Source organism: Egretta garzetta, unplaced genomic scaffold, assembly GCF_000687185.1.
Source record: "Egretta garzetta isolate BGI_Z169 unplaced genomic scaffold, ASM68718v1 scaffold53, whole genome shotgun sequence".
In the NCBI taxonomy this organism is placed as follows: Eukaryota; Metazoa; Chordata; class Aves; order Pelecaniformes; family Ardeidae; genus Egretta; species Egretta garzetta.
The window spans coordinates 591,104-614,129 of NW_009259312.1; the positions used below are offsets into that span (position 1 = coordinate 591,104).

Consider the following 23,026-nt stretch of genomic DNA (forward strand, 5'->3'; position numbering starts at 1 on the left):
ATATATTGAAAAGTGGGAGGTATATGGGTGTCAGAGAGTGTTGAGGAGCTCAACAGAAAAAGAAAATGTCCATATTGCTATCAATTTCTTTGTGGGTTTCCAATGTTAACAAAGCAGGAAAGAAAAACATACATTGTAAAGTTTATAGTCAACCCCTATTGGCTTCTAAAGCAATTTCTATACTAGTTTTCACTGAATATAATTTTTGTTTGTCCTTCCCTTTCTTGTTAATATGGAAAGGAATATCAATTTACTATGGGAGGACATGGAATGCATCCCATTCCTCAGCTGGGAAAAGGAAACTTATTTGTTGTCATTGGTAAAACCCACAAGGTGAACACTGTTTTTAGATTATGGTGAGGGAAATAGTTGCTTTTTGTAGAATAAACTTTAGCTTTTCAATAATAACTCATGTGTGTGTGCACTATGTTTCCAAATGGATTTCCAGTAGGGTTTGGTACAGTAGAAAGATAAATTCTAGTTTGACAAAGGCGTCATTGTAGATGCTGCCACATTGTTCCTCAAAAAATATGCACTGGGCAGTAGTCACTGGTAATAAATTTGCTAAAGCATTTGCATGAGTAAAAAGTTTCTTGCCTTAATGTTCATACCAGGAAAACTGACTTTCTCTTGGACGCCATCAGGCCATCACTAAAGTCTTTTTTTTTTTCCCCCTTACAGGAAAAAAGAAGTGGTATACCTTTGATGCTGAGAATTTTTTTAAGTGCTGAAACATGATAATCAAATGCATATCCATGAATTTATCTATCATATCCCTGTCAATACAGACAATGTATCAAAATCCCTTCCTCAGGAAGCCTTTGGCCCAGTATAAAGCAGACCAGATAGTGGGTCAGGATATTCCTAACTTCCCATTCCTTCCCAAGGAATGTGAATGAAAAACAATCTGTAGGTTTATTGCCTACACGTTCCTTCAGGCTTTGGTGTCATTTGCTTGTACATGTATAAATACATATATCTGTGTATTAATTCTTTCCTTATCCTTTTCCCCAAAGATGAAATGGCTTGAGATGGTTTTTAATTCAGTATGCACCACACACACAGAATGTGGCTGCCCCTCATGCATTACTGCCTTCCTGGCAGGGAGAGTTTGATTCCGTTCATATAAATGCAGAAACCAGAAAGATACTGTGAAACAACATTCACTTTTTATTAAGGTTGCATTGATAAATAGTTAATAAATCATTGATAGAGCCTTTAATAAATGGTAAATCACTTGGTTATCTTTATTCCATCAAGGCAGTAGATTGCTTAGCACTAGCTGTAACATCGAGTTTGTAATAACCTTAGAACATCTATTCATCATATATTAATTTTTTCTGAATGCAACTTTAACATATTGTGTGACCAAAAATTGGAGAAAGTTTAAACAACAGATTTAGCTAAGAGTTAAAAGGACGGAGAAGGGCAGTTGACAGAGAGAATACCACAGATAAGGTCCCTTAGCAGCAATGGCCTCAGATTGCATTTATTGCTAGCAATGTGCGCAGGGCTGCTCCTCCTCCTGCTCCTCTGGCTGCCCTGGAATGGTGTGGGCAAAGCATTGGTCCTGAAACTGCCTTTGTGGGCTCTAATGCTACAGAAGAAAAACACCAGGATTGTTGCTTTCTTCTTCTGCTATCCACAAGAGAGGCAGTAAGGGTAGCGTTTGGCCAACAGAAATCTATCAAACTACAGAACAAGAAAAAGGGCTTGGACGGTCTTAGAAATCTCATCATCCACTGCCCAAATGCAGGGATCAATTCTGCCTAAGCCATTCCTGACTGATAGGTGTTAATCTGTTCTTAAGTGTGTTCCTCCAAAGATGGAGTCTATGGAGGGCTCTGAGCAATCTGTTTCAGTGCTGCACAGTCCTTACCACTACAGAGCTTTTTCTTATGTCTGGAATCTTTCTGGCTGCAGTTTAAGTTCATGTCCACCATAAAACTGGAGAACAGATTATTCTCTCCTATACAGCTCTTTCTGTAATTGAAGGCTGTTCTCGTGTCTCCCCTCAGTTCTCCCAAGGGAAGTAGCATGAGCCCTATGTCTTGGGAGACTTCAAATTAGATCAGGCTAAGCAGTTTAGAGCGTGCTGTAGGACAGGGAGCTGCCTCGGTAGGGACGCAGGGTACACGGTCTCGCTGCTTTTTTCCATAATGACCTCTTAGAGCCTGGCTCAGTGCTTTTATCTGTATTTAAAGACACTGCATACTTCTTTTGCACAAAAAGGAAATGATGGAAAAATGAAACACAGAGAAAGGAAATAAATCTTGAACGTTGCTATTAATTTTAGGGACTGTTTTTGTAAAGCTATTTACCATCTGTCCCGTATCCCCTCTACTCAATTCTCTTGCTCTGACCTCTTACTTAGAAACTTCCGAGTTTAAATCCTTCCCCCGTCCTCTCCTTCCATTTAAATTGTGATTTGGCCTTGTACCTCTGCATCCCTTAAAAAGTTTGCTTGGAGTATTTGTATTTTTGGTGATTCATTAGATCATGTCTGCATGTCTCCTTCTTAGTTACTTACCTGAGGGCTTTTATAGCTGAATAAAGCAGATGTAGCTGAAGAGAAGAGCATGCCTAGCTCTAATAAATAAAGCACATGGAGTCAATTAAAACAATGTTTAAATAATTTTCAGAAAGGAGGATGCTTGATGTTACTACATCAGAGGACCACAGTGACTTTTAAGCCAACAAACTCTGCAGGTTTACTTTCTCGTTTAATCTCCAGGTCTATAAAAAAACGCATGCTTCCATAGCAGTCATCTAACCACTCCGGCAGTTAACATGATTTTGGAATTATTTAAAGTCCAAACCATGTGAAAATAAAGCCTAACTCAATTTTGTGGGATTACTTTGTTTCCATTCAATTCCTCTTTAAAGCATTTCATATGCTCGATTTTATTATTGTTACTTCCAGGAATTTCTAAATACTTCCAAATTTGGATTGATTAAAGATCTAATGTTTCCTGGAAAAAAAAAAAAAAGAATGCAATTCCCTGCCTACTTTCCCAGGTATTTACAAACCGACATGTTTACATGCACAGCTTAATGGATGTGTACACAACACACACGCTGACTGTGTGGTTCTTTATAGTCACAACATATTAGAAGGTAGATATATCAGATTTCCCAAGTTAAACAAAGTAGAGCTTAGTGAGTACTCAAAGATGAGGGACCTCCAAAAGAAAATGGGGCATAGCAAAGAATGGTGAAGTCATGTGGATGATTAAACAAATTACATCCTTTCTTCTGATTCTCCAAAGTAATGTGCATGTCCTTAAGGAATGGAGTAGGAGAGAGTTAAGCACAGACGGTCACATCTCCACAGGATGGGGGTTGGGGGTTTGAGCCTTCGCTGAAAGCGGTGCAGTGCCATTTTCATGGGTCGTTCTGTAGCTCAGCAGTGCTCTGCCTGAGTATAATATGCAGCCGTGTGGTGGTTGGTGTGGGGTTGCTGCCCATACACTTTGAAGTGGCATTTTTCAGATAAGTAAACTCAAAACTTCATCTACAATCATTCAAGGTTCTTTGGCCAACAGTGTTGTGGCACGTATCTGTAGGTAGATGTAGGTATGTTTCCTTAAGTAACTATATATTTCCTTGCCACTTACACACAGTGTATGTTTATATGCTGAGCTTTAAATACTTGTGTTGTTTTGTATGTGTGACCCTATCTGGAATTTTCTATCCAATAATTTTTATTGCAGTGTTAATTGAAGTGAAATGCTTCATTGTGGCTAGCTTGTACCTTTGCAACAGACTTTGATGCTCACGGGGTCACTCTGTAAAGACATAGATTGGATAGTCCTAACTTGACTGAAGTTGCCTTTTGCCTCTGACCTCAGTGGACTCAGGATTTCTTACCTTGTAATTGAATTTCCTCAAATAATAGACTCGTTTTTCCTTTTCCCTAATAGGGAGAGGAGACTAGATTTACTTATGCTTCAGCCCACCAAGTTGATATGCAGCGGACATAAGATGCATTTTGACAGTGAATTTTTGGAAATATTTGCAGGCATCACCTTCCCATGAATCCCGGGCTCTCTGTCCAGCCTTTTATGCGTGGGCAGGAAGAGACTGAGGTCAAGCCTATAATTGCAGTTCTAGAATATGCTTCATTTCTGCCTTCAATCAGGCTGCCTGTCCCTCTTTTAATTATGTGATACAGTCTCTGTTTCATCGTTTTGCTATGAAGAGATTTGCCACAAAGCAACCTCTGTGGCACAGGATTTGGCAGAGGCATGCAGGATTTGGATTATATTATCTCACAGAAAAGTTCACCGGATGCTTAAATCTTTTTCTGCCTGCCTCTGTGCAGAGGTCAAACAATCAGTGCAATAGAACAGTGACTTCTCATCACTGCACTGAGCTGCTGCAGCCTCGCTCACCGGCAGGGATGAGCTGCTCCCCAGCTGCCTCTTTCCTCCTCATTGCCACCATTTGGGCTTTGTGCAATGAAAACAGGACCTGAGCTCCACTGGCAGGAACCCAAAAGCTCTTTCAGGAGTGCAGAGACATCTGCACCCTCCTCTGTCCCTGGGTCATCTTCCTGAGCACAAGGAACTGGAAAAGCTTGGCCCCAGGCTGCACTATCTGGAGCTATGTGGCCCTGTAGATAAGCCGCAAGCGTGTCCATGGGGCGCTGCGTTGGTGGAAGCAGAGAGGCAGAGCCCAGTGGGGCTGAGCTGCCGGACCAGCCCTGCCCTCCTGCGTCCGCCAGGAGCACGTGAGGGCTTCTCCCGTAGCGGTCATTCCTGGGCTCTGTCCCTTGCAGGGCTCGGCCAGACCTTTCTGCAGTAGCAGCATTGCTAAGGGTGGAAATTTGATAGGCTTCAATAAAATACCAGTGCCTAACAGAAGCTTGGGAGAAGTTTCTATGTCTGCCACTGACTGAGGACCATGGTGCATAGTTTTCCTTTCTCCCTCCTAACCTCCTGTATGACCCAGGTTTTGTGAGGGACAACTGCAGACCTGAAACTTGCTGGCTGTATCTTCAGTGAATTATACGTTAGCACCCAGCTGTAGCCACCCAGGCCACATCTTTAGCCCAAATGCCCTTACCACACTGCCCTTTTGACAACAGTTATATTTTCTTTAATAAACTGTACTATGTTATATTTTTATTTGTGGAGTGTTTGCAGTGGTTGTCATGTTACCTACAGAAACTTGGGTTCATAAGCTTCGTTGCGACTGGCCCTGGGCTTGACCAGTGTGAAATAGCAGCTGGGAAGTTGAGTTTACTGCAGACAGGATTATGGCCACTGCATGCAAAATTTCCTAGATCAGACCCTCTTTTGCTCTTTGTCTCCCTTGTCTCAAGAAAGAATCCTTTCTGAGCTTTGCAGGCAAAGAAAAACAACCAAGACAAAGATGTAACAGATTGCCAGAGACAAGTATTACTGCCTCTCTGAATATTTATTAAATTAAAAACAAAGATAAGAGAGAATGGAGCAGCTTCAACACACTCATTAGAAGGGCATTTACAAGCTCTGCCTAAAATAACACTTTTGCAGTTTCTCCATTTTAGTGGGTTTTCCCCCAGCCTGCTCCCACCAAGCTCAGTGGGATGGCGGCCCTAGGCCTCGTTATGGAAAAGCAGGGTGGGCACTGTCTCTTCTGCTTGTGTTTCATAGCTGTGGGCACCCAGGTGATTTCTTTGAAGACAGCTGGAACATGTGTGTACAAATGACAAATTAACACACGGATACAGAAACGGGTGTGCTGCTTAAATGCTGTGGTGGGCAGGTCTTCACCAGAGACTTGGATTTCCTATTTAAGCATGGCCTTTCTGTGGAACCCTGTGCAAATCACGTAATCTCTCAGTTCCTCATTTTAAAATGGAATTGACAGTGCTCTGATGCTGTGATTGCGTGCCACAGTAAGTGCCTATGGCCAGTGCTATGGCAGGATGCTTTGCTGCATAGGACACTGTTCCCACTCTCTTCTACACCAGGCATCCATGCTGCAAGCCCACTCCAGCTTTTTCTAGACCTGCCTCTGATTTATTTTGCCACTATGCAATCTCAGATAGGGTTGCATTTTGCCACCATGCAATCCTCTGTAGGGTTGCATCCAGCATGATAGAGGAAGGATCCCCATCCTGCATGGGCTTTGCAGCTAAAACCCTGTTCTATACCTGTGATAGGGCTTCATTCATGCAGCTTGATGGGCTGACCTCGGAGGTGGAGTCAGCTGCCACCTGATGAAGACACAGATAGTCAAAATTTTCAAGAGTAAAACCTGTCCTCACCCTCATTCCCAGGAAACGCTGCCTGTGGGGTAGTTAAAGTGTTCATCTACCACATAAGGATGGGTGGTGATGTTTCCTTAAGCAATTGCATCTCCAGGCTCAGTGGAGAATATGTGATCATTTTTTCCTCTCTTTCTTCTTTATGTACATGAATTTGTTTTCAAAAACATGGTTTTTTTCTTCCCTAGGAGATGACCCATTCCTGGCCTCCTCCTCTTACTGCTATTCACACTCCTGGCAAGGCTGAGCAGACCAAGTTCTCTATCCCAAGCAAGGTACGAGTAGGCTAATACCAGTGACCTGATTAACATTCTGTTCTGTTGAGTGTTCTTCGCTGGAGAATTTATTTTTGTAATTGGTTCCATTTTCAAAAATTTCTGAGACTATTTTTAGTTGGAAATTCCCAGTCAGACTGTTGTTACTTGTTGGACTGCTTTGTTAAAGCTGCAGAAGTTACAGCAGAGGCAAAGTGCACTTTATCTCTGTTGTTGTAAGAGTCTTTCTACATCAAGTATAATATATTGTGTTGTTTTTCTTCCAGTATTATTCATACAGCACAATGGCTGAAATGGTCATTTGTTCCTACTTAGTGATTGATTGCATGATGAGGTCTAGGCTGCATGGTCAAATTACGGTGACTTAAAATGTTCCTGCATGTGAAGAGTGCTATGGCATCTGTCTGTCTGTGCACTCCAAGGGCACATGAAGTTGCGCAATGCGATCCTCTCTATTGGCCTTGCTAAAAGCACATGCTCGGCACTTGCCACATCAAAAGCATGTGCCTGGAGATTACCCGGAGTTCACCTAACATACAGTGAATCATTAAGTTGTGTGATTTGAACATGCCTTTAGCCCAAATTCTGTTGTTTGCGTTCTAGCTATGATTCTGGTAGCACTGTTAGAGATCGAGCTGGTACCCAGGGCAATTATTGCCAGAGGTATCTTTTGCTGGAACCTAAACAACTGTGAGCTGATGATGTTTGGGGAAGAGGAGAACTTCCCCAGGGTGGGAAATCTACACCAGCCTTACATGGAGCTACATAAAAGTTCCTTTCTAAAGGCAGGACCCTGGAAAATAGCTTATAAAACTGGTACTGCTTGACATTATGGTTCAAGCAATCATGTCCTGGTTTAGAAGCTGGAATGTGATTTTCCTCTTACTGATTTTGTCTGCTTGGCAGATATTCCCCTGTCTCAAATGCAGCCGCCATACTTAATTGGAAATCATATGAAATTAGCAGTATCTGTGGCTCCTTAAAAAAACAAAGCCAGTGCCCAGAATGCCTTATTTTAATGGAATGTGACTGTTACTGCTCTAGCACTGCTGCTGTCACTGCAGTTCGCTGCAGCATTGAGCATCAGACACCATCATCACACAAGAGTACAGTCCTCACTGCAAACTGGGTTAAAGTCAGTTGAACCCATTTAGGTGAAAGTGGAGCCTGACCTCTGTGAATACAGGGAGAGAAGTGGGGTTTGCCCACTGGAAGCTGTGTTTTTTTTAATTTATACCATCTCTTAATTTAGTGCTCTGGTTTTGATGAGCCCTACAGAAACTGGTCTAAGTCCTGCAGACTGCTGCTATCTCCACTGGCAGCAGTATAAACATTGGTTCAGAAAGGCTAAAATTTTGGTTTGCTTTTCTGTTTCTATTAAGTTTGCTTTGAACTTTTAAGATCCACATCAAAGTTAATTTCTGGGCACGTTAAATGTTGATCCTAAAATTCTTGACCATATCACTTCAATACAAAATATAAATTAGATTTTTTTTTTGAGCTAGCATTTCAGGAAATAGGCAAGCACATAACTGTTTCCAAGTTTGCTGGTTTTGCTTTAAAAAATACAACAGAAATGTCTCGTCAGAACATCGCATTAAATCAATTATATCTAGCCAAATTATAGATCTTAGACATAATGTGGCTAGAATCTGCAGCCATATGAGACAGGCACTATTACAAGTTCTCAATTTAACTATTAAAAAAAAAGGTATCCTCATAAGAAACATATATTAAAAAGTGTGATAAAAAAGGCGGAACTTATCAGAACAATTTATCCCTTTGACATTCAAATTTAAAGTGCCATGTTTACTCTTAGGGCATGATTTACTTCACAAGAGACTGACTGACAGCACAGTATAATATTAGGAACTAATAATGCCCTAAGAGGAAGTGCAGCGAGGGCTTTAATGACTTTAACATCCTACAGAACTAACACTTCCAGCAAAGTAGTGCCTGGCTGTAAGATGAGGTTGTAAATAACACCTTAATTTCAAATGATCAAACTCTTCTTGGAAGGAAAGCTGATTACAGTCACTGTGGACTATAAAGCCTAGAGAAAAACTAAGCAAGAAAACACTGACGTTAAGGAAGCAGCTTAGTTATTGTGAGCCAGCAAGAATCCCGGCATTAGCATGCTCAAGTGTTACAAGCCAGATTTCTTTGCTGGTTTAAAGTTGCTGTACTTCCATTGATTTCATTGGATTTGACCACTTTCCATCAGGCAAAGATCTGCTTCCTGCATCTTTATCAAATCCTGTGTGTCACAGTCCAAATAAAAACAGTGACTATCAATAAAAGGTTACTGTATTTCCAAGCAGTGAGACAAAAGAAAAGAAAGGTAGCAGTGCTGAATTTAATGTGCAGTTGCATTCATGCTATGGTCGAAATTCTGCATCATAGATGGCTCATGCACACACCCATGGCCAAGCCTGGAAAAGGCTGGGACCACTGCGGGTATAAATCTGAGCAGTGTCTCCATAAAGCAGGTGTGTAGATTTACAGCAGTGTGGTGGGTTCACCCTAGCTGGACACCAGGTACCACCAAGCCGCTCTGTCACTCCCCTCCTCAGCTGCACAGGAGAAAGAAAAATATATTGAAAGGCTCGTGGGTCAACATAAGGGCAGGGAGAGATCATTCACCAATTACCATCACAGGCAAAACAGACCCAACTTGGTGAAATTAGTTTAATTCACTACCAGTCAAATCAGAGTAGGAGAGGATAAAAAAGCCCTGCATCTTAAAACACCTTCCTCACCCTTTCCTTCTTCCCGGGCTCAACTTTTACTCCTGATTTTCTTTACCTCCTCCCCTCTGAGCAGTGCAGGGGGACAGGGAATGGGGGTTGGGGTCCGTTCATCACACGCTGTCTCTGCTGCTCCCTCCTCCTCAGCAGGAGGACTCCTCACGCTCTGCCCCTGCTCACAGCTGACAGTCCTCCACAAACTTCTCCATGAGCCCCTTCCATGGGCTGCAGTTCTTCACGAACAGCTCCAGTGTGGGTCGCCCCCATGGGGTGCAGTCCCTCGGGAGTGGACTGCTCCAGTGTGGGTCCCCATGGGGACACCAGCCCTGCCAGCAAACCTGCTTCAGCCTGGGCTCCCCTCCCCATGGGGCCACAGGTCCTGCCAGGAGCCTGCTCCAGCGTCGGCTTCCCACAGGGTCACAGCCTCCTTCAGGTGCACTCCTCTGCTCCGGTGTGGGGTCCTCCCTGGGCTGCAGGTGGAGATCTGCTCCACCATGGACCTCAATGGGCTGCAGGGGGACAGCCTGCCCCACCATGGTCTTCATCACAGGCTGCAGGGGAATGTCTGGGGTGAATGTCTGCTACGGTGCCTGGAGCACCTCCTCCCCCTGCTTCTGCACCGACCTGGGTGTCTGCAGGGCTGCTCCTCTCACATCCTCTCACTTCTGTCTCTCTGGCTACTGTTCCCCAGCAGGTTTTTTCTTCTTTATTAAATATGTTATCTCAGAGGCACTACCACCATCGCTGATGGGCTCGGCCTTGGCCAGTGGCGGGGCCGCCTTGGAGCTGGCTGATATTGGCTCTGTCAGACATGAGGGAAGCTTCTGGCAGCTTCTCACAGAAGCCACCCCTGCAGCCCCCCACTACCAAAACCTTGCCACATGAACCCAATACAAGCAGCTGAGGGTGAGCTCTTGTCTGAACTGCAAAAGCATCCCTCAGTGGTGCTCTGTCTCTACAGTTAATGTTTTTTTTAAACTAATGTCACTGGTGCTGCCTTAACAATCCCATGATCCCTTCCCCCACCATCTCCTTCCCTGTTGGTGTAATGCCAGTGCCCTTAATCTAGCCAGCTAAGATGTATCTTACCTTTTTCCTCTTATTTAACTAATGCTGACATTTTGTGTGTTCTTCTTTGTAGGACTCCCAACATCTGACCTCAGGATACAATGTACAAAGTAGGTCTTTATCATCCTAGTCCTAACAGTCAGGGCTTGGTATTTTTTTTTCCTGCTTAACATCATTAAAACAAAAGCTAAAAGATTAATTTCTATGGTGCTAAAGCAGATCAGTTCCATTTTTTATTACATGTTATGCATTGTGGCATGTTGTGAAACCAAGTGTAATTAGATGGGCTGACAGCTTTGGGTGCATTTTAATTCTGCAGTAATCTTTTGACATTTGAAAATGTGTTTTCTTTGTTTGCAGAGTGGAGTGATCCAGCAGGGAAAGTTGCAACTAAGTCAGTGCCACAAAAGTCGTAAGTATTATTATTTCCAGCTTTAAATCTCATTTTAAATTTATCATAAAGAATGAGCTTATTTCTCCAAAGGTAACTAAAATCTAGCTCTGCTCATAATCTTGTCCTGGTGTTCAGGTGTTCTCAGTAGTCCTTAAAAATTAGCCATAAACCAGTTTTATGTTTTCAGTGCTTATTACTCTTTCTTCTTTTTAAGCATTAGCTAACAGAGTTATGTGTGAAAGATGAGTTTATTAAGCAGAAATAATGCTGATTTTAGTTGTACAGCTTGCCAAAATTAAATCACTTTTATGCTTCTCTCATCAGATATTAAGCCTCTTACAATAGAAAATGCAACCCAATGAACAGATGATGCAGGAATTTTAACATTCATACAGTGAGAGAGAGTAAAACACATCATACGGAATGATTCTACTAGCTGGTGTTGAAAAGCTGGTCTTGAGTTTCATATACTTCGAAATAGCTGAAAATCACAGATGATCTGTAAATATGACAGCTGAAAATTGTGGAAGAGCTAATTCTCCGTTGTGTTAAAACATTTTTCTTCGGTGCTTCTCTGGTGTAAGGCTGCAGTAATGTAGCAGTGAGTTGAGACGGAACTGCTTTTTTACTTTTACCCCAGGATCTCAAAGTCATTTACAAACAGGAATTAAATAATAACTTTGAAAAGTAGGTTGTTGTTTTCATACATATGAAAATGTGCGTGTCTGATTTCAGTTCAGAGCTGCTAATTTTTTTACTGTTCAAGTGTTTTAAACTACTGAATGCAGAACTGCACTAGCTTAGCTGACAGTTGTATAAACACAATATGTTCATTTAGAATTACTTCAGAATTATTCTGGTGGTTCCCCTTAATCTGCTAAGGACGAAATTTTAAGTAAATCCCTACAGGGGAAGAAAAATCAATGCAGAGATACCTACATAGATTTTTTAAATTAATTTAAATCTATTGATTCTTAGTGCAAGTTTATGTACAGGTAAGGACATCCTGGAGCTCAGGGATTTGTCTGTGACCATGTAGGAGATGTGGGACTAGAACAGATGTGGGTGCCGAATCCCTTGATGTACTCACCAGGCTCTGGAGGTCCAGTTCTTTACTCATAAAGTCAAGTCACAGAAGTACTCATTCAAATAAAGTTTGTTGAGCAAAGCTTTACAAAATTATGGTTAAACGACTAATTAAATTTAAAAATGAAATGGTTTTTTTCTTCAGATTGAATGAGAATTGGATAGGAATGCTAATAAATAGATTAATTTGCATGAATGACATTTATTTTGTGAAACTTAGCAACAAGTTTTTGCCCATTGCTATTTGATTACCAGTGATGGCTTGGGTTTTTTAAAAAATCTAGCCAACTATACCCACTGTTGTTGGTAACAGAATGGGTACATTCATGTTTCAGGACATCTAAGTGATCCAAACCTAACATTAAGCACACTCCGTAGTAAAAAAAAAAAGTAAAAAAATATTATTGCATCTTAAAATGATTTTTCTCCTAAAGCAAGTGTATTTGGATTCCACTGTGAAAAATATTTTCGTGAGTATACCATAAAATACAATATTTCAATAGTTTGTAACCAACAGTAATAGACTTGTCAATCATAGTTTATAGTTATAAGCTGAATTTCAAAAGAACAGTGCTTCAGAGCTCAGTGGTATATAGTGCATTTAATGGGACCAAAGCTCTCTATAGGAAGCCTGATATAAAAACTGAAGACACTGAGTACATTTTATGAACCAGTTGCTCTCTGTTCTGCTGCTTGATCTAAAGTTCCAGTACTATCAATCAGATTTCTGCTGCAATGAACTGCCTTCTTATGGTAGGTGATAGATTTTACACATGAGAGAACAGAGCTGCAATAAAGCTACTTTTATTTTTAGCTTCCAAATGAACATCAGCTAACCCATTACTATCACTTTTTCTCTTTACTGCAGAAAAATTGTTAAGGCAGCTTCTAAGAATTTCCATAGGGCTTTGGGAGGTTAGAACGCAGTCCACTGTGAGACTTGGTATTACGAGGCCAATTTGTTTCTTTAGATCTGCATGTGCAGTTACCACCACTTTCACTCGGAATTACAGTACTTGAGGACATAATGAAATTAAAGCAGAGTGGGGCAGAAAGACGTAATGGTATCAAGTAGAGCTGGATAGTGCACTCCAAAGAAACCCTGATAGGTTGGCAGCTCCTGCAGTCATTGTGTATTTTAATAATATACTATTTATCAGATTGCAGTTCTATTAAGATTTTATTAACATTTAATCTTTCTAACATTGGCCAGTTTCAGGGATATTGGAGTGTATGAGTGAAATTACAGTCCAGCTTTCCCCAGCAACATTTGTTGCTATGCTGTCAACCACACAGCATGTTCTTGCTGACCTCAAAACTGTATCCCCCACCAACTCCTTACATATTTTGTCAATGGGACTTGTTATCTGTATTTCAGTTTGATCAAATCTGACTGAATTGAGTTTGTTCATCTGTATGCTTTTAACCTGGACAAGTTTCTACATAGTCCCCAACTTTTTTAAGTTTACGTGCAATTCAAGTGAAACCTAAGTTATATTGTCCATTTACATTAGTCCTAGAGACAGTCTTATAGATTCCATTGGCTTTGTTAGAAATCCATAGGAATTGGTAGTAATGTGCTTATATTCACCATATCACTGAATTATATACCACGAGTAGTTGAGTGATGTGTGCAGAACAAAGATATTTTTACTTACATGATGCGATATTCTGCTCCCGCCGCCAAGCTGGCTGTATGTCATTACAGAATTCAGGTGTAGAAACATTGGCATCATGGAAGATCAGACCAAAGGGATGTATGGGCTTTACAAGATAACCATTCAAGTGTGTGCTTCTAGGGGGAAGAATGGAGGCAACATACTGCAAGATAGATGAATTGACCAATGTCTTGCTTTTATAGGGGGATGCAAAATGAATGAATACTTGCCTAAGTAAAGGTTTATGAAATACAAATTTCATCCTTTTTATACTATTTCAATGTACTTTATTACATCCACATGCTGGAGGAACACAATGCCCAGTGCTTTGCAGAAGGTAAAATAGAAGGTAGAGTAGTCGGGATTCTGTCTAAATTCTGCACATATGTTGTACATGAGTATGGGTACATGTAACTAACCTCAGATCCTAATTTCTACTCAAAAATCTTGAAAATGAAATTCTGAACACTGATGTGCATGCTCATATGTATACCGTGGTGAAGTTTTATAGCTGAAATCAGGCTATGTAAAACTACGGCACTTGGCTTCCTTTCTCTTTAATTTCAGATTCACTGTAAATCTCCATTGGGTATTGTGCAGTCAGTTTGCAGCCAGTCTACTCTGATTAGTTTATTATGAAGCATAGTAAGCAGGAACAGATAAGGTGCAAGCAATTGCACTGAGAAGGATTTTCTGTCAACTTTCATGAATTTGAGAGTACAAACTCAGCCCGCGACTTAGGTTTCTGTTATATAATTACCGTTGCAAGAATGTCATCCTCAAACATCCAGTCCTTTTGTTCTGATTTGGTTGTTAGCATTTGGCCTCTGTCCAGTTGGAAACTACCCAGAACCTTTTTAATCAAGCACATCCTGTGTTTTGAAATCATACTGCAGAGTAGTCTTGGGTAGTTTCCATAAAAGCCTAGCTAAAAAGAAGAATGTAATCATAACAGTATTCTTCCCCTGTCATAAAATTACTTCCTATACTTACTGTATTAAGACAGTATTAAAAGGCCCTTCTCATGGTCTCAGTGAACTACCGGAAACCATTTAAAAACTTCGAGCAGCGAATTTTTATGGATCAGTCAAAACCAACTTATTTTATCTTTATAGAGTTTTTGTTATCCATCATAGTTAATGGTACACAACCTGCGTGGGGGCTAAAGAACAGCTAAATACAGTGGACTCAAAACCAAAACAAGCAGCTGAAACTCTTTACGTGATATTTCAGCACGGATTTTTCAAAGGGGACTCACCACTGGTTTCAACTGGGCCAGGATTTCACTTCCCAGTGCTAAAAAAAATTCAGTAAATAACAGTGCTTTTCTAATCCGAAAGATTATCATAATGCTTGATGGAAGCCTGTTTGAAAATGGAAATGTGCTTCTTGACATCTAACTACTTTTCATAAGTATCTAATGGCTTTTTGGAAGTTCTCCACTGTGTCAGGGACAGCCACCTGGGAGCATGGAAAACAAAATTTGGCAGCATGTTCAAGCTATGAATTAAAGGTAATTCACAGTTTGAAGTGAACCAGCATGATGTCCTTATGAAGAGTAATCAGACATCAAGAGGATTTTACACCAAGGATTGTATATTGGATAATGCGACAACAAGTAATGTTGTTATTCAGAACATTCAAATCAAGAAGCACTGATGAATCCTTAACCTTGAAAGGAATCAGTTTTAAAAAAATGGAATTCATTCAATGTTGATACATCATTTCCAGTTCAATCGCATGAACCGAAAATGTAAAATTCATCTCCAGCTGGAATAGGGAGAATGTTTCTGTTTGTGTATCCAACTCTATATCTGAGTTCCAGTCACAATCCACCCTAGGTCTAATACACTGAAGAAGCTGAAAATTTAGTATTTCTAATTACAGTTTTTAATCGATCATATTAAAGCACAAGACCGTCAATTGATCCGCAGTGTTGATAGCCTGTTTTCTTTTACAGCATACGTTCATTTTCACTTAGCGAGTGTGGCAAGCTTTAATCATTAGACTAAGTACTGCCTGTTTGTTAGAAGTAGAAAGTTCCAAAGATATTCCCTCTGGGTAAACTGGGAAAGTCATGAATACAAGAGACTTACACTGCCATGTACTAATTATGATAAGTGAAACAACAGTGGCATATAATTGGAACTCCATTAATCTTTAGAGAGCTCCAGTGCACCATATTAAAGGGGCAAATAGCAAATGAATGTGGAAGGGTCTGTTTTGATAAGATGTCATTCGTCTTACATATATACTGTTTCATTTTGTTAGTTTGAAGTTTGCTTTGCATCCTTTTGCCTCACAAGTTCCTGGGTTTGGAGCAATGATAGTCAGTCAAGATTGTATTGGGTTTTTTCCTCACTGCCACAGGCTTTTCCTTTTGAGCGAAGTACTAAGTAATTGGGACTAAAACATACAAGCATCTCCTATGGACAGTTGCCTATAGAAGAAAACTTGTAAAATATTTCAGCTGCTGTGAAATACATTAAAATCCAGTGTCGTAATTAGAAGCCCTGTATCCTTGAAGATAAGCCCATTATTCAAAATAATTTCTAAATTAGACTTTTAATTTGTTTTCATTATTCAGCTGGCTCACATACAGTTTAACCTCCCTGTCAAAATAAAGTTATTTCCCAATACATTCTTTTCCATGATCTCTTTCTCCTGACATGTTTATAAATCAGTTTAAAAGATTGTGGGAACAGAACTAAATTAATTCTCTTATATTTTGCTGATCAATGTTGAATAATTTTTCTTGACTATCAGAGAGTCACATAATTACTGCCTGTAAGAATGCCTGAAACAAGCTAACCAACTGCATTCTTGCCAGCATTGCTGATTGCAGCTCAAGTGAGCACTGAACCATTTGCGTTTCCTCTGATACTGTATAACCCCCATTAAAAATTCCACATTTATTTGCCCTAACTAACGAGTAGCGGTTGAAATATTTTGTTCTCAGGTAGGATGCACTACTGCGTCACTGCCAAATGTATGCAACCACTGAGCTGCAACCACTGAAGTGTCAGTATTAATAGAGACAGGTAAACGACACACATTAATATGTTTAGATTCGGGATATATTTCCCTGTCCACTACGTATCAGTTCCCATTTTGGAAACTGCTTAGACTGCAAATCTGCCACAGGTTTCCCTGTTTTTAAAGAGCTTTTCCACAGGCAGCAGCATATGTTGTGCCTTCATGGCCTAAGGCCAGTCTCAAACCGACCTCCTGATTTACATTTCTGTGGGATGGAATCACTTCCAAACTTCAGTGCAACTTCAAACATTCATTTTGAAAAACAAATGTACTTGGTAAATCCGAAAATGTAAATCAGGATAGAGCAGAGGAAGCCACCACACTCAGTACCTCTTCCACCCATTTGTTTTGTGAGCTGCACACTTGCTGATAAACGCATGTAAACTAACTTCTTGCTTGGCTTTCTGGCTGCCATAATTTGGACCTCACCCTGCTCCCTTTTGTCTTAATTCTGACCTTTTGGCTAATTTCAGGTTCAGAGCCAAGCCATTTCTCTCTTGGGCTCTTTCTTCCTGATGCTCTTTGCTCTGGTTCCTCTATTCCTACTGTCATATCTTACTGGTTTTGTGGACTTCAAGTAGCCTGAGACAAACTGAGAAAATTGTCACCCAGATTCATCTGCACCATGCTGCAGAATAGCCGTAATAGGAAATGGGTGATAAGCCTGAAAGAAGAATGGGTTTTTCCAGGAAGCTTGGCATTCATAATACCAGAGTGGACTTGAAACTCCCAATTTGTGTCCTAAATATCCTAGGTAAGACTAACAGCCATTTTTCCTAATATCACAACTTAATCCTTTGCATCTTTCCTCTGAATCCCTCTGACAGCCCCAATAATCCACCACATTTTTCTCAGCTTTACACTCTCCATCCAGAGGAACTTATATTGCTACCATTATCCTTTGGGCTGAGGGCTCAGCAGGGCTCCAAAGCCTATCAATTTTCTGGCCAGAGGGCTTATTTTTTATGAAGTGAAGTTCTCACAACACCCCATGGGGCTGGGCCACGCTCACTGCATTATCCTCTGTCTTGGATAGCCCTTGGAGCCACAGATTCAGAACAGCTTTACCTTACAAATAGATCCTCCCAACCAGTGAAAAAGGAAAATATTCCCCACTGCTGGGCTAATTACTGTTCTAAATTCCTGGAGGAAGAACTGCTTCCCTCACTTGTGCCCATGCATCTTGGAAAAATGCATTTTGAGACTTTCCTAATGCTGTAACCACAGCTTCCCGGAAAAATTAATGTAGCCCTGGAGGAGGAGGGAGATTCCTATAGCCTTACTGCAGTAGGTGCAAACCAATTGTTTAATTAAAATCCATGTTATGGAAAACACAGGAGGGGGCCTAGAAAATTAGCAAATAAAAAGTTATTTCCTAATTTCCACAGGAGCTTTTTCTCCTTCAAGATAAAAATAGTAAACAAAATGTGAAGGTAGTTCAGCTTTCAGGAAATTGTCCCTTATTGGAAAGTCTCCTTTAGTCAAAATGCTTCACAAAAAGATCTTTACGGGTTTTGAAAGGAAGATGTTGACTCATCTACCTCATATTGACAAGAGAGACTTAAATGCAGCTGCCAGGCTCATCTGAGTCTGCAAAAGGAGTAAATATCACCAGTAATGAGGGGCTTGCTTTCACAGCTATTTACCTGATAGACTCGACTGAAGGATTTGCTTTTTGGGCTTCCCTGGTAGGTTACATGCACGTACCTGTGTTTTAAGGACATACGTGTGCTTTTCTGCAGAGAGAGGGGAATGCAAATCAGTGCTGCCCATATTTGATTAAGCAGGAATTTCAATAGTCCCAGACAAATTTGAAAGCCTATACAAATCATATAGCTTCAAGTCTGGCTCTGTGCTAGACTGGAATTTTTTGTAAGGTCAGACCTTTATCTCAGCTCCTTTTTGTGGCTCTTTATGGGGAGATTGAAGAGGAACTGAAACTGGTGACCTGTCTTGACCTTTAGTACTGGATTAAAATTCCAACTTGCTGCCATGGCAACGGGGCCTTGAAAATTAGATCCTGACAGAAGCAGGGAGAAACTTAAAACTGCAACTGCTGCATTGAACTGAAGAAAGGTTTCTTACAATTGTCAGTGACAGGCTCTTAATTGAAATAATCTGCCTTTCCCTGTACTTAAAAAAAATAAGGAAGAGAGAAATGAAAAAAAAAAATAAACCCAAACCCAGAAAACTGTGTCTTGATTTTTTTTTAGGCAAAAATCTGTTGTAATTCGAAGTAAAGCACATGCTGCAGAATCCAGCACTGACTCTGCTATTAGAGGTGGCAGCAAGCAAACCTGCGCAGTGAGAAGGGAGCCAGGCATGCGCTCGCAAAGGGCTAAACCCCCCCCACCAGGCTGGTAGCAGGAGCCAACAGTGCCCAGTGTTAAATCACGGGTTAACTTCCTATTTTTTCCTCCTTTAACCTGACACCAGGGATAAAAAGAGACATCAATGTCTCATCTGACTCCCAGGATCCATGCAATTATCTGTTCTGTAGACGTAAAGGGATAAACGTAAGCTAGATAGTGCTATTTCAGATCAAGTATGATAAAAGTTACTCATTTTCCAATCTAATCAATGCAAGAGTCAGAGGGAGATAATAGTACAAGCCCTTCCCTGCTAAAGGAGGTTAAGTTGATTTTACCCTATGGAGAGCAGCATGCAGTTGTAACCTGAAGGGAGAAGGTGCTGAGGGTCACATAAAGGATTTCCTACTCTTTTCCACTTTATCTAGGAATTTCCCTCATCCCAAAATCAAATAACCTTGAAGATCAGGTTGCAACACCATCTCATGTTAACCTGTGGCTTTGCCCAAACCCCCGAGGGTCCTGAGGATGCTCTGGGGACCCTGCTCCCCTTCCCAAGGTGAGGAAGGACCAGAATGCGCCCCCGATCGCACAGGGGGATGCTGCCTCCTAGCAGCCACCAGCCCCTCTGTCTGAAGTCCCTGTAGGGATTGCTGTCTTCTTCCCCCCACCCAAAAAACCCCCAAAATCATAAACATGTATAGGTTTTACATATCAGATAAAGGAAGTTTCTTAATGGACAAATAGATACCGTTGAATCGGATTAGATGTTCTCTATGGCTAGATTACTGCTGCAGAATCAAATTGGATTGTAGGTACTATATATAGCTAGATGAAAGTTTAACAACTGGAGGTAGACGGTATTAAATTTTCGGAAGAGACAGTTTTGTCAAAGCTTAGTGTCCAAACTTACTGCAAATTCTTCAGACCATGTTTGCAGTCTGAGTTCAAGTATAAGACGTGCACAGAAAAATACTGCCTTTAGTTTTCTGTAGACTTTACTACCAAAGTATTGGATTTGTTATGTATTGGTGTCGTCTATAATTATAGGATCAGAGGAAACACTACAGATGTTCACAAAGGGAAGATTTGGGATAATGTGTTTTGTATTACTCACTGCATGGCTTAGAGATAATGTTTATCACTACTACAGTCCATCATCAAGGGCAGGTAAGCACTAAGCAAGTGCAGGTTGCGTTGAAATAATGCGTTGTATCGTCTTAATAAAACTGATTGCTGGAGTAGACTGTTGATATGTGGAAGGAAGCGGGTGAGTAGGTGAGCAGTTTTCTAACAAAGGAAAACAAAATCCACTTAACATTTCTCAGGCTCTGAGTTATGTGCTTCAGTAATGTCAGACAGTTAAAAATAAAGGCCATTATTTGAAATTTCACATGTCAAATTAATTCCTAAAGTAAGTTAGTTATTTCAGCAGAGTTGCTGTCAGAGATGAATTTGGCCCATCCTGTTGTATGCTTGCTACTGTTATCATTCCCTGCAAAGCACCACTAATTCTGCCTTAATTACTGTCAGACTGGACTATGGAGCCCTGGAGTATCTGGCAATAAACTTGTGTTTTGCTGGGAGGGAAAGTAAAGAAACATTTAAATAGGTTTTTAAAATAAGCATGAAATCTCTGAAGATGTACTGTTGTAGTGCATGCTGTATATCAAAATATATAAGTATCTAGTTGTAACAATGGCTTTGTAAACACATTACTGAGCAAACTGTGAAAAATAATCCACCAAGGGGCTGTTTCCCTAACTCATAAGCACTAAGTTAAGAGACCAGTGCCATAAAGTAGATATGCGCTGTTAAAAAATACTTCCTTTTATGTGAGATTATTTTGTGTTAAGCCCAATAGATGATTCCTTTTTTTATTTTTAGATACGTATCTTTTACTGCTTGGAAATATTTGTGTTGTGCAGGCAAAAGTCAGCCGTCCCCAGAAAATCCATGAATAATTCATTAATACGTGAACGTGGGGCAAACAGTGCTTAAGGGTGGCATGAAAGTGCCCACATGCACCTCACGTGGGCTGAGTGCAGCAGTGTCACGCAGTCCTGCTACAGCTATCCGCTGGCTTTTTGTGGAATTATAATATTGGGATGTATAATGAGAAAAGCCTTCAGCACTGTCATTCCTTTTAGCAGCCTGCAGGCATGGCCTGAGGGGCGGTTGGAGCCCATCTCCCAGGACACGCAGAGCCTCCTCACTCCCAAGCCCTGCGGTGGCTTGATGAGCTTTCAACTGCTCCAGGGCAGTTGCACCGCAGCGGGGCTGTAGGCTGCTTACCCAGGAGGAGCACAGTGTCTTACAGCCATTTTGGAGGCCACGGTTTCCAACTAATCTTGGCACAGCTGTCAATTACATGTGCATATCACTTGCCTCCATGTCCCCACCCCAAACCAGTTCAGAGCAGCCTGCTGAAAAATAGAAAAGGCATGAGATAAACCATGCCATGGTATGAATAATCCTGACCTCGTGTTGGCATCTTGCCTCGTGCCTGGCTGAGGAGCGTTCCCACCATGCAGCATTCAAGGGTAATGTCAAGAAGGCACAACCAGGGGATGATCTGAATTCTGGGTTGGTAAGCTTTTCTGCATTCACCCATCACGTCTTCTGTCAAAGCGAATAGCAATGTTCCTGGTGACTACGGGGTAGTTTGCTCAGACAGTGCGCAGCTCACTCTCAGAGGGATTTAATTCAGGAAATTGCAAAACTTGAGTAAGAAAAGGAGTTAAGTGAATTATATACAACTGGATATGGAATTAATCTGCTATAGCCAAAACCCAGTAACAACTCATGTACTGCCATTTGCTGACATTTCTTGCAGTTTTGTAAATTGTGCAGCTTTACAAACACTGAGCTAAAAATCCAATATCACCTTCCTTCTCCAAAATACAGAAAGTTCCATGCTATTTTGCTTTAGCCAAAGTGTTAGATACTATTCTTCTTATTATTAATTGACTCTTGTGAATTAAAAAAACTAAACAAGGATTGATATTGGTTGGATCCTTGGTAATATATGGTACACAGCTCAGACTGATTAATACCAGTGAGAGAGCATTCATTGATTTTGTTTACTTTGTCTCAACCAGTAGAAAAAGTACCTATTTTGGGGATTGGAGAAAATTTATATAATTGAATTCTCATATATGACTGGTCCTGGTGCTGTTCTTAAAAGTAATGGGAGATTGAGACTTTTCAGAAGAAAGAGCCTGGTTATGAAGATTTTGCAGGACTCGTTTATTAGTATAAAGATGTGGTGATTCAGCATTGTTGTGTTCTTAAAGACTGAAGGCTTTAGTAAACAGCTGTTGTTCATCTGTAATAAGTTTTTTAAAAGTCCATTCTGACAGGTAGAATTAATTCACGTGTAGTCTACAGAACACACACCGTGAATTGTATTAAAAAAAAGAATAAAGCTAACACAATGAATCTGTTAAATCATAATGGCTCCCAATCATGACAAATTTGCAGATTAAAGCTCATTGAATACACATTTAAATGATAAATGATAATGGCTTGGAAAGAGCCATTATGATCTATGTCATCGATAATCCACATTTTTTGCCTTGTAACTACACCAAGGATGAACATAATGGATATTGCCTGATGAAAAAAATATTTTGTTTATGGAAGAGAATCAGAGAAAAAAAATTCTCAGATTAACAAATTTAAGGGGTTGTTACTGTATGTTTATATTGTTTATGCGTGACAGATTTTTTCCCATTATTAATATTAATCATTTACAGCTCCAGAGCTTGTACTCAGAAAAAAGCTTGTTTAGTCTTAGTATGCCTCAAATTGCAGTTGATTTCTCTGAGTTTGGGAAAGCGTAAGTAAGCAGAATGAAGCAGGTATGCAGAATTTAACATTCAAGGGTTTCCACTGCAGGTTGTTCAGCATTCATGAGCACCCAGCCCCACAGAGTTTGTGAGCAGCGTTCACTGGGTTTGTCACAAACCTGTCATGTTTCCCATGCAGAAACACGTGCATGTTTTCTTAATTTACTATGTGCTGGGATTTGCCGTGCCTGCCCAGGACAGTCTTCAGGGTACTCCAGCAGTTCCCAAGTGCATTCAGTTCAGCCCAGCTGGTGCTGATGTGTTTTGGTGCTCACAGGCATGCACCTGTAGAAGACCTGGTGGGGCTTTGTCAACAAAATCCTCAAATTGTGCTGGAACAACATTT

The 23,026-nt window shown here is 40.7% G+C and overlaps 1 protein-coding gene across 1 annotated transcript in view; it reads left to right on the forward strand.

Moving 5' to 3' along the window:
• The window catches only part of AFF2 (AF4/FMR2 family member 2), a 264,367-nt gene that overhangs the window by 120,772 nt on the left and 120,569 nt on the right, over positions 1-23,026 (forward strand). The window contains exons 7-9 of the mRNA XM_035891955.1: positions 6,445-6,531; positions 10,420-10,456; positions 10,707-10,758. Coding sequence (XP_035747848.1) covers positions 6,445-6,531; positions 10,420-10,456; positions 10,707-10,758 — 176 coding nt within the window. The remainder of the gene's footprint in view (positions 1-6,444; positions 6,532-10,419; positions 10,457-10,706; positions 10,759-23,026) is intronic.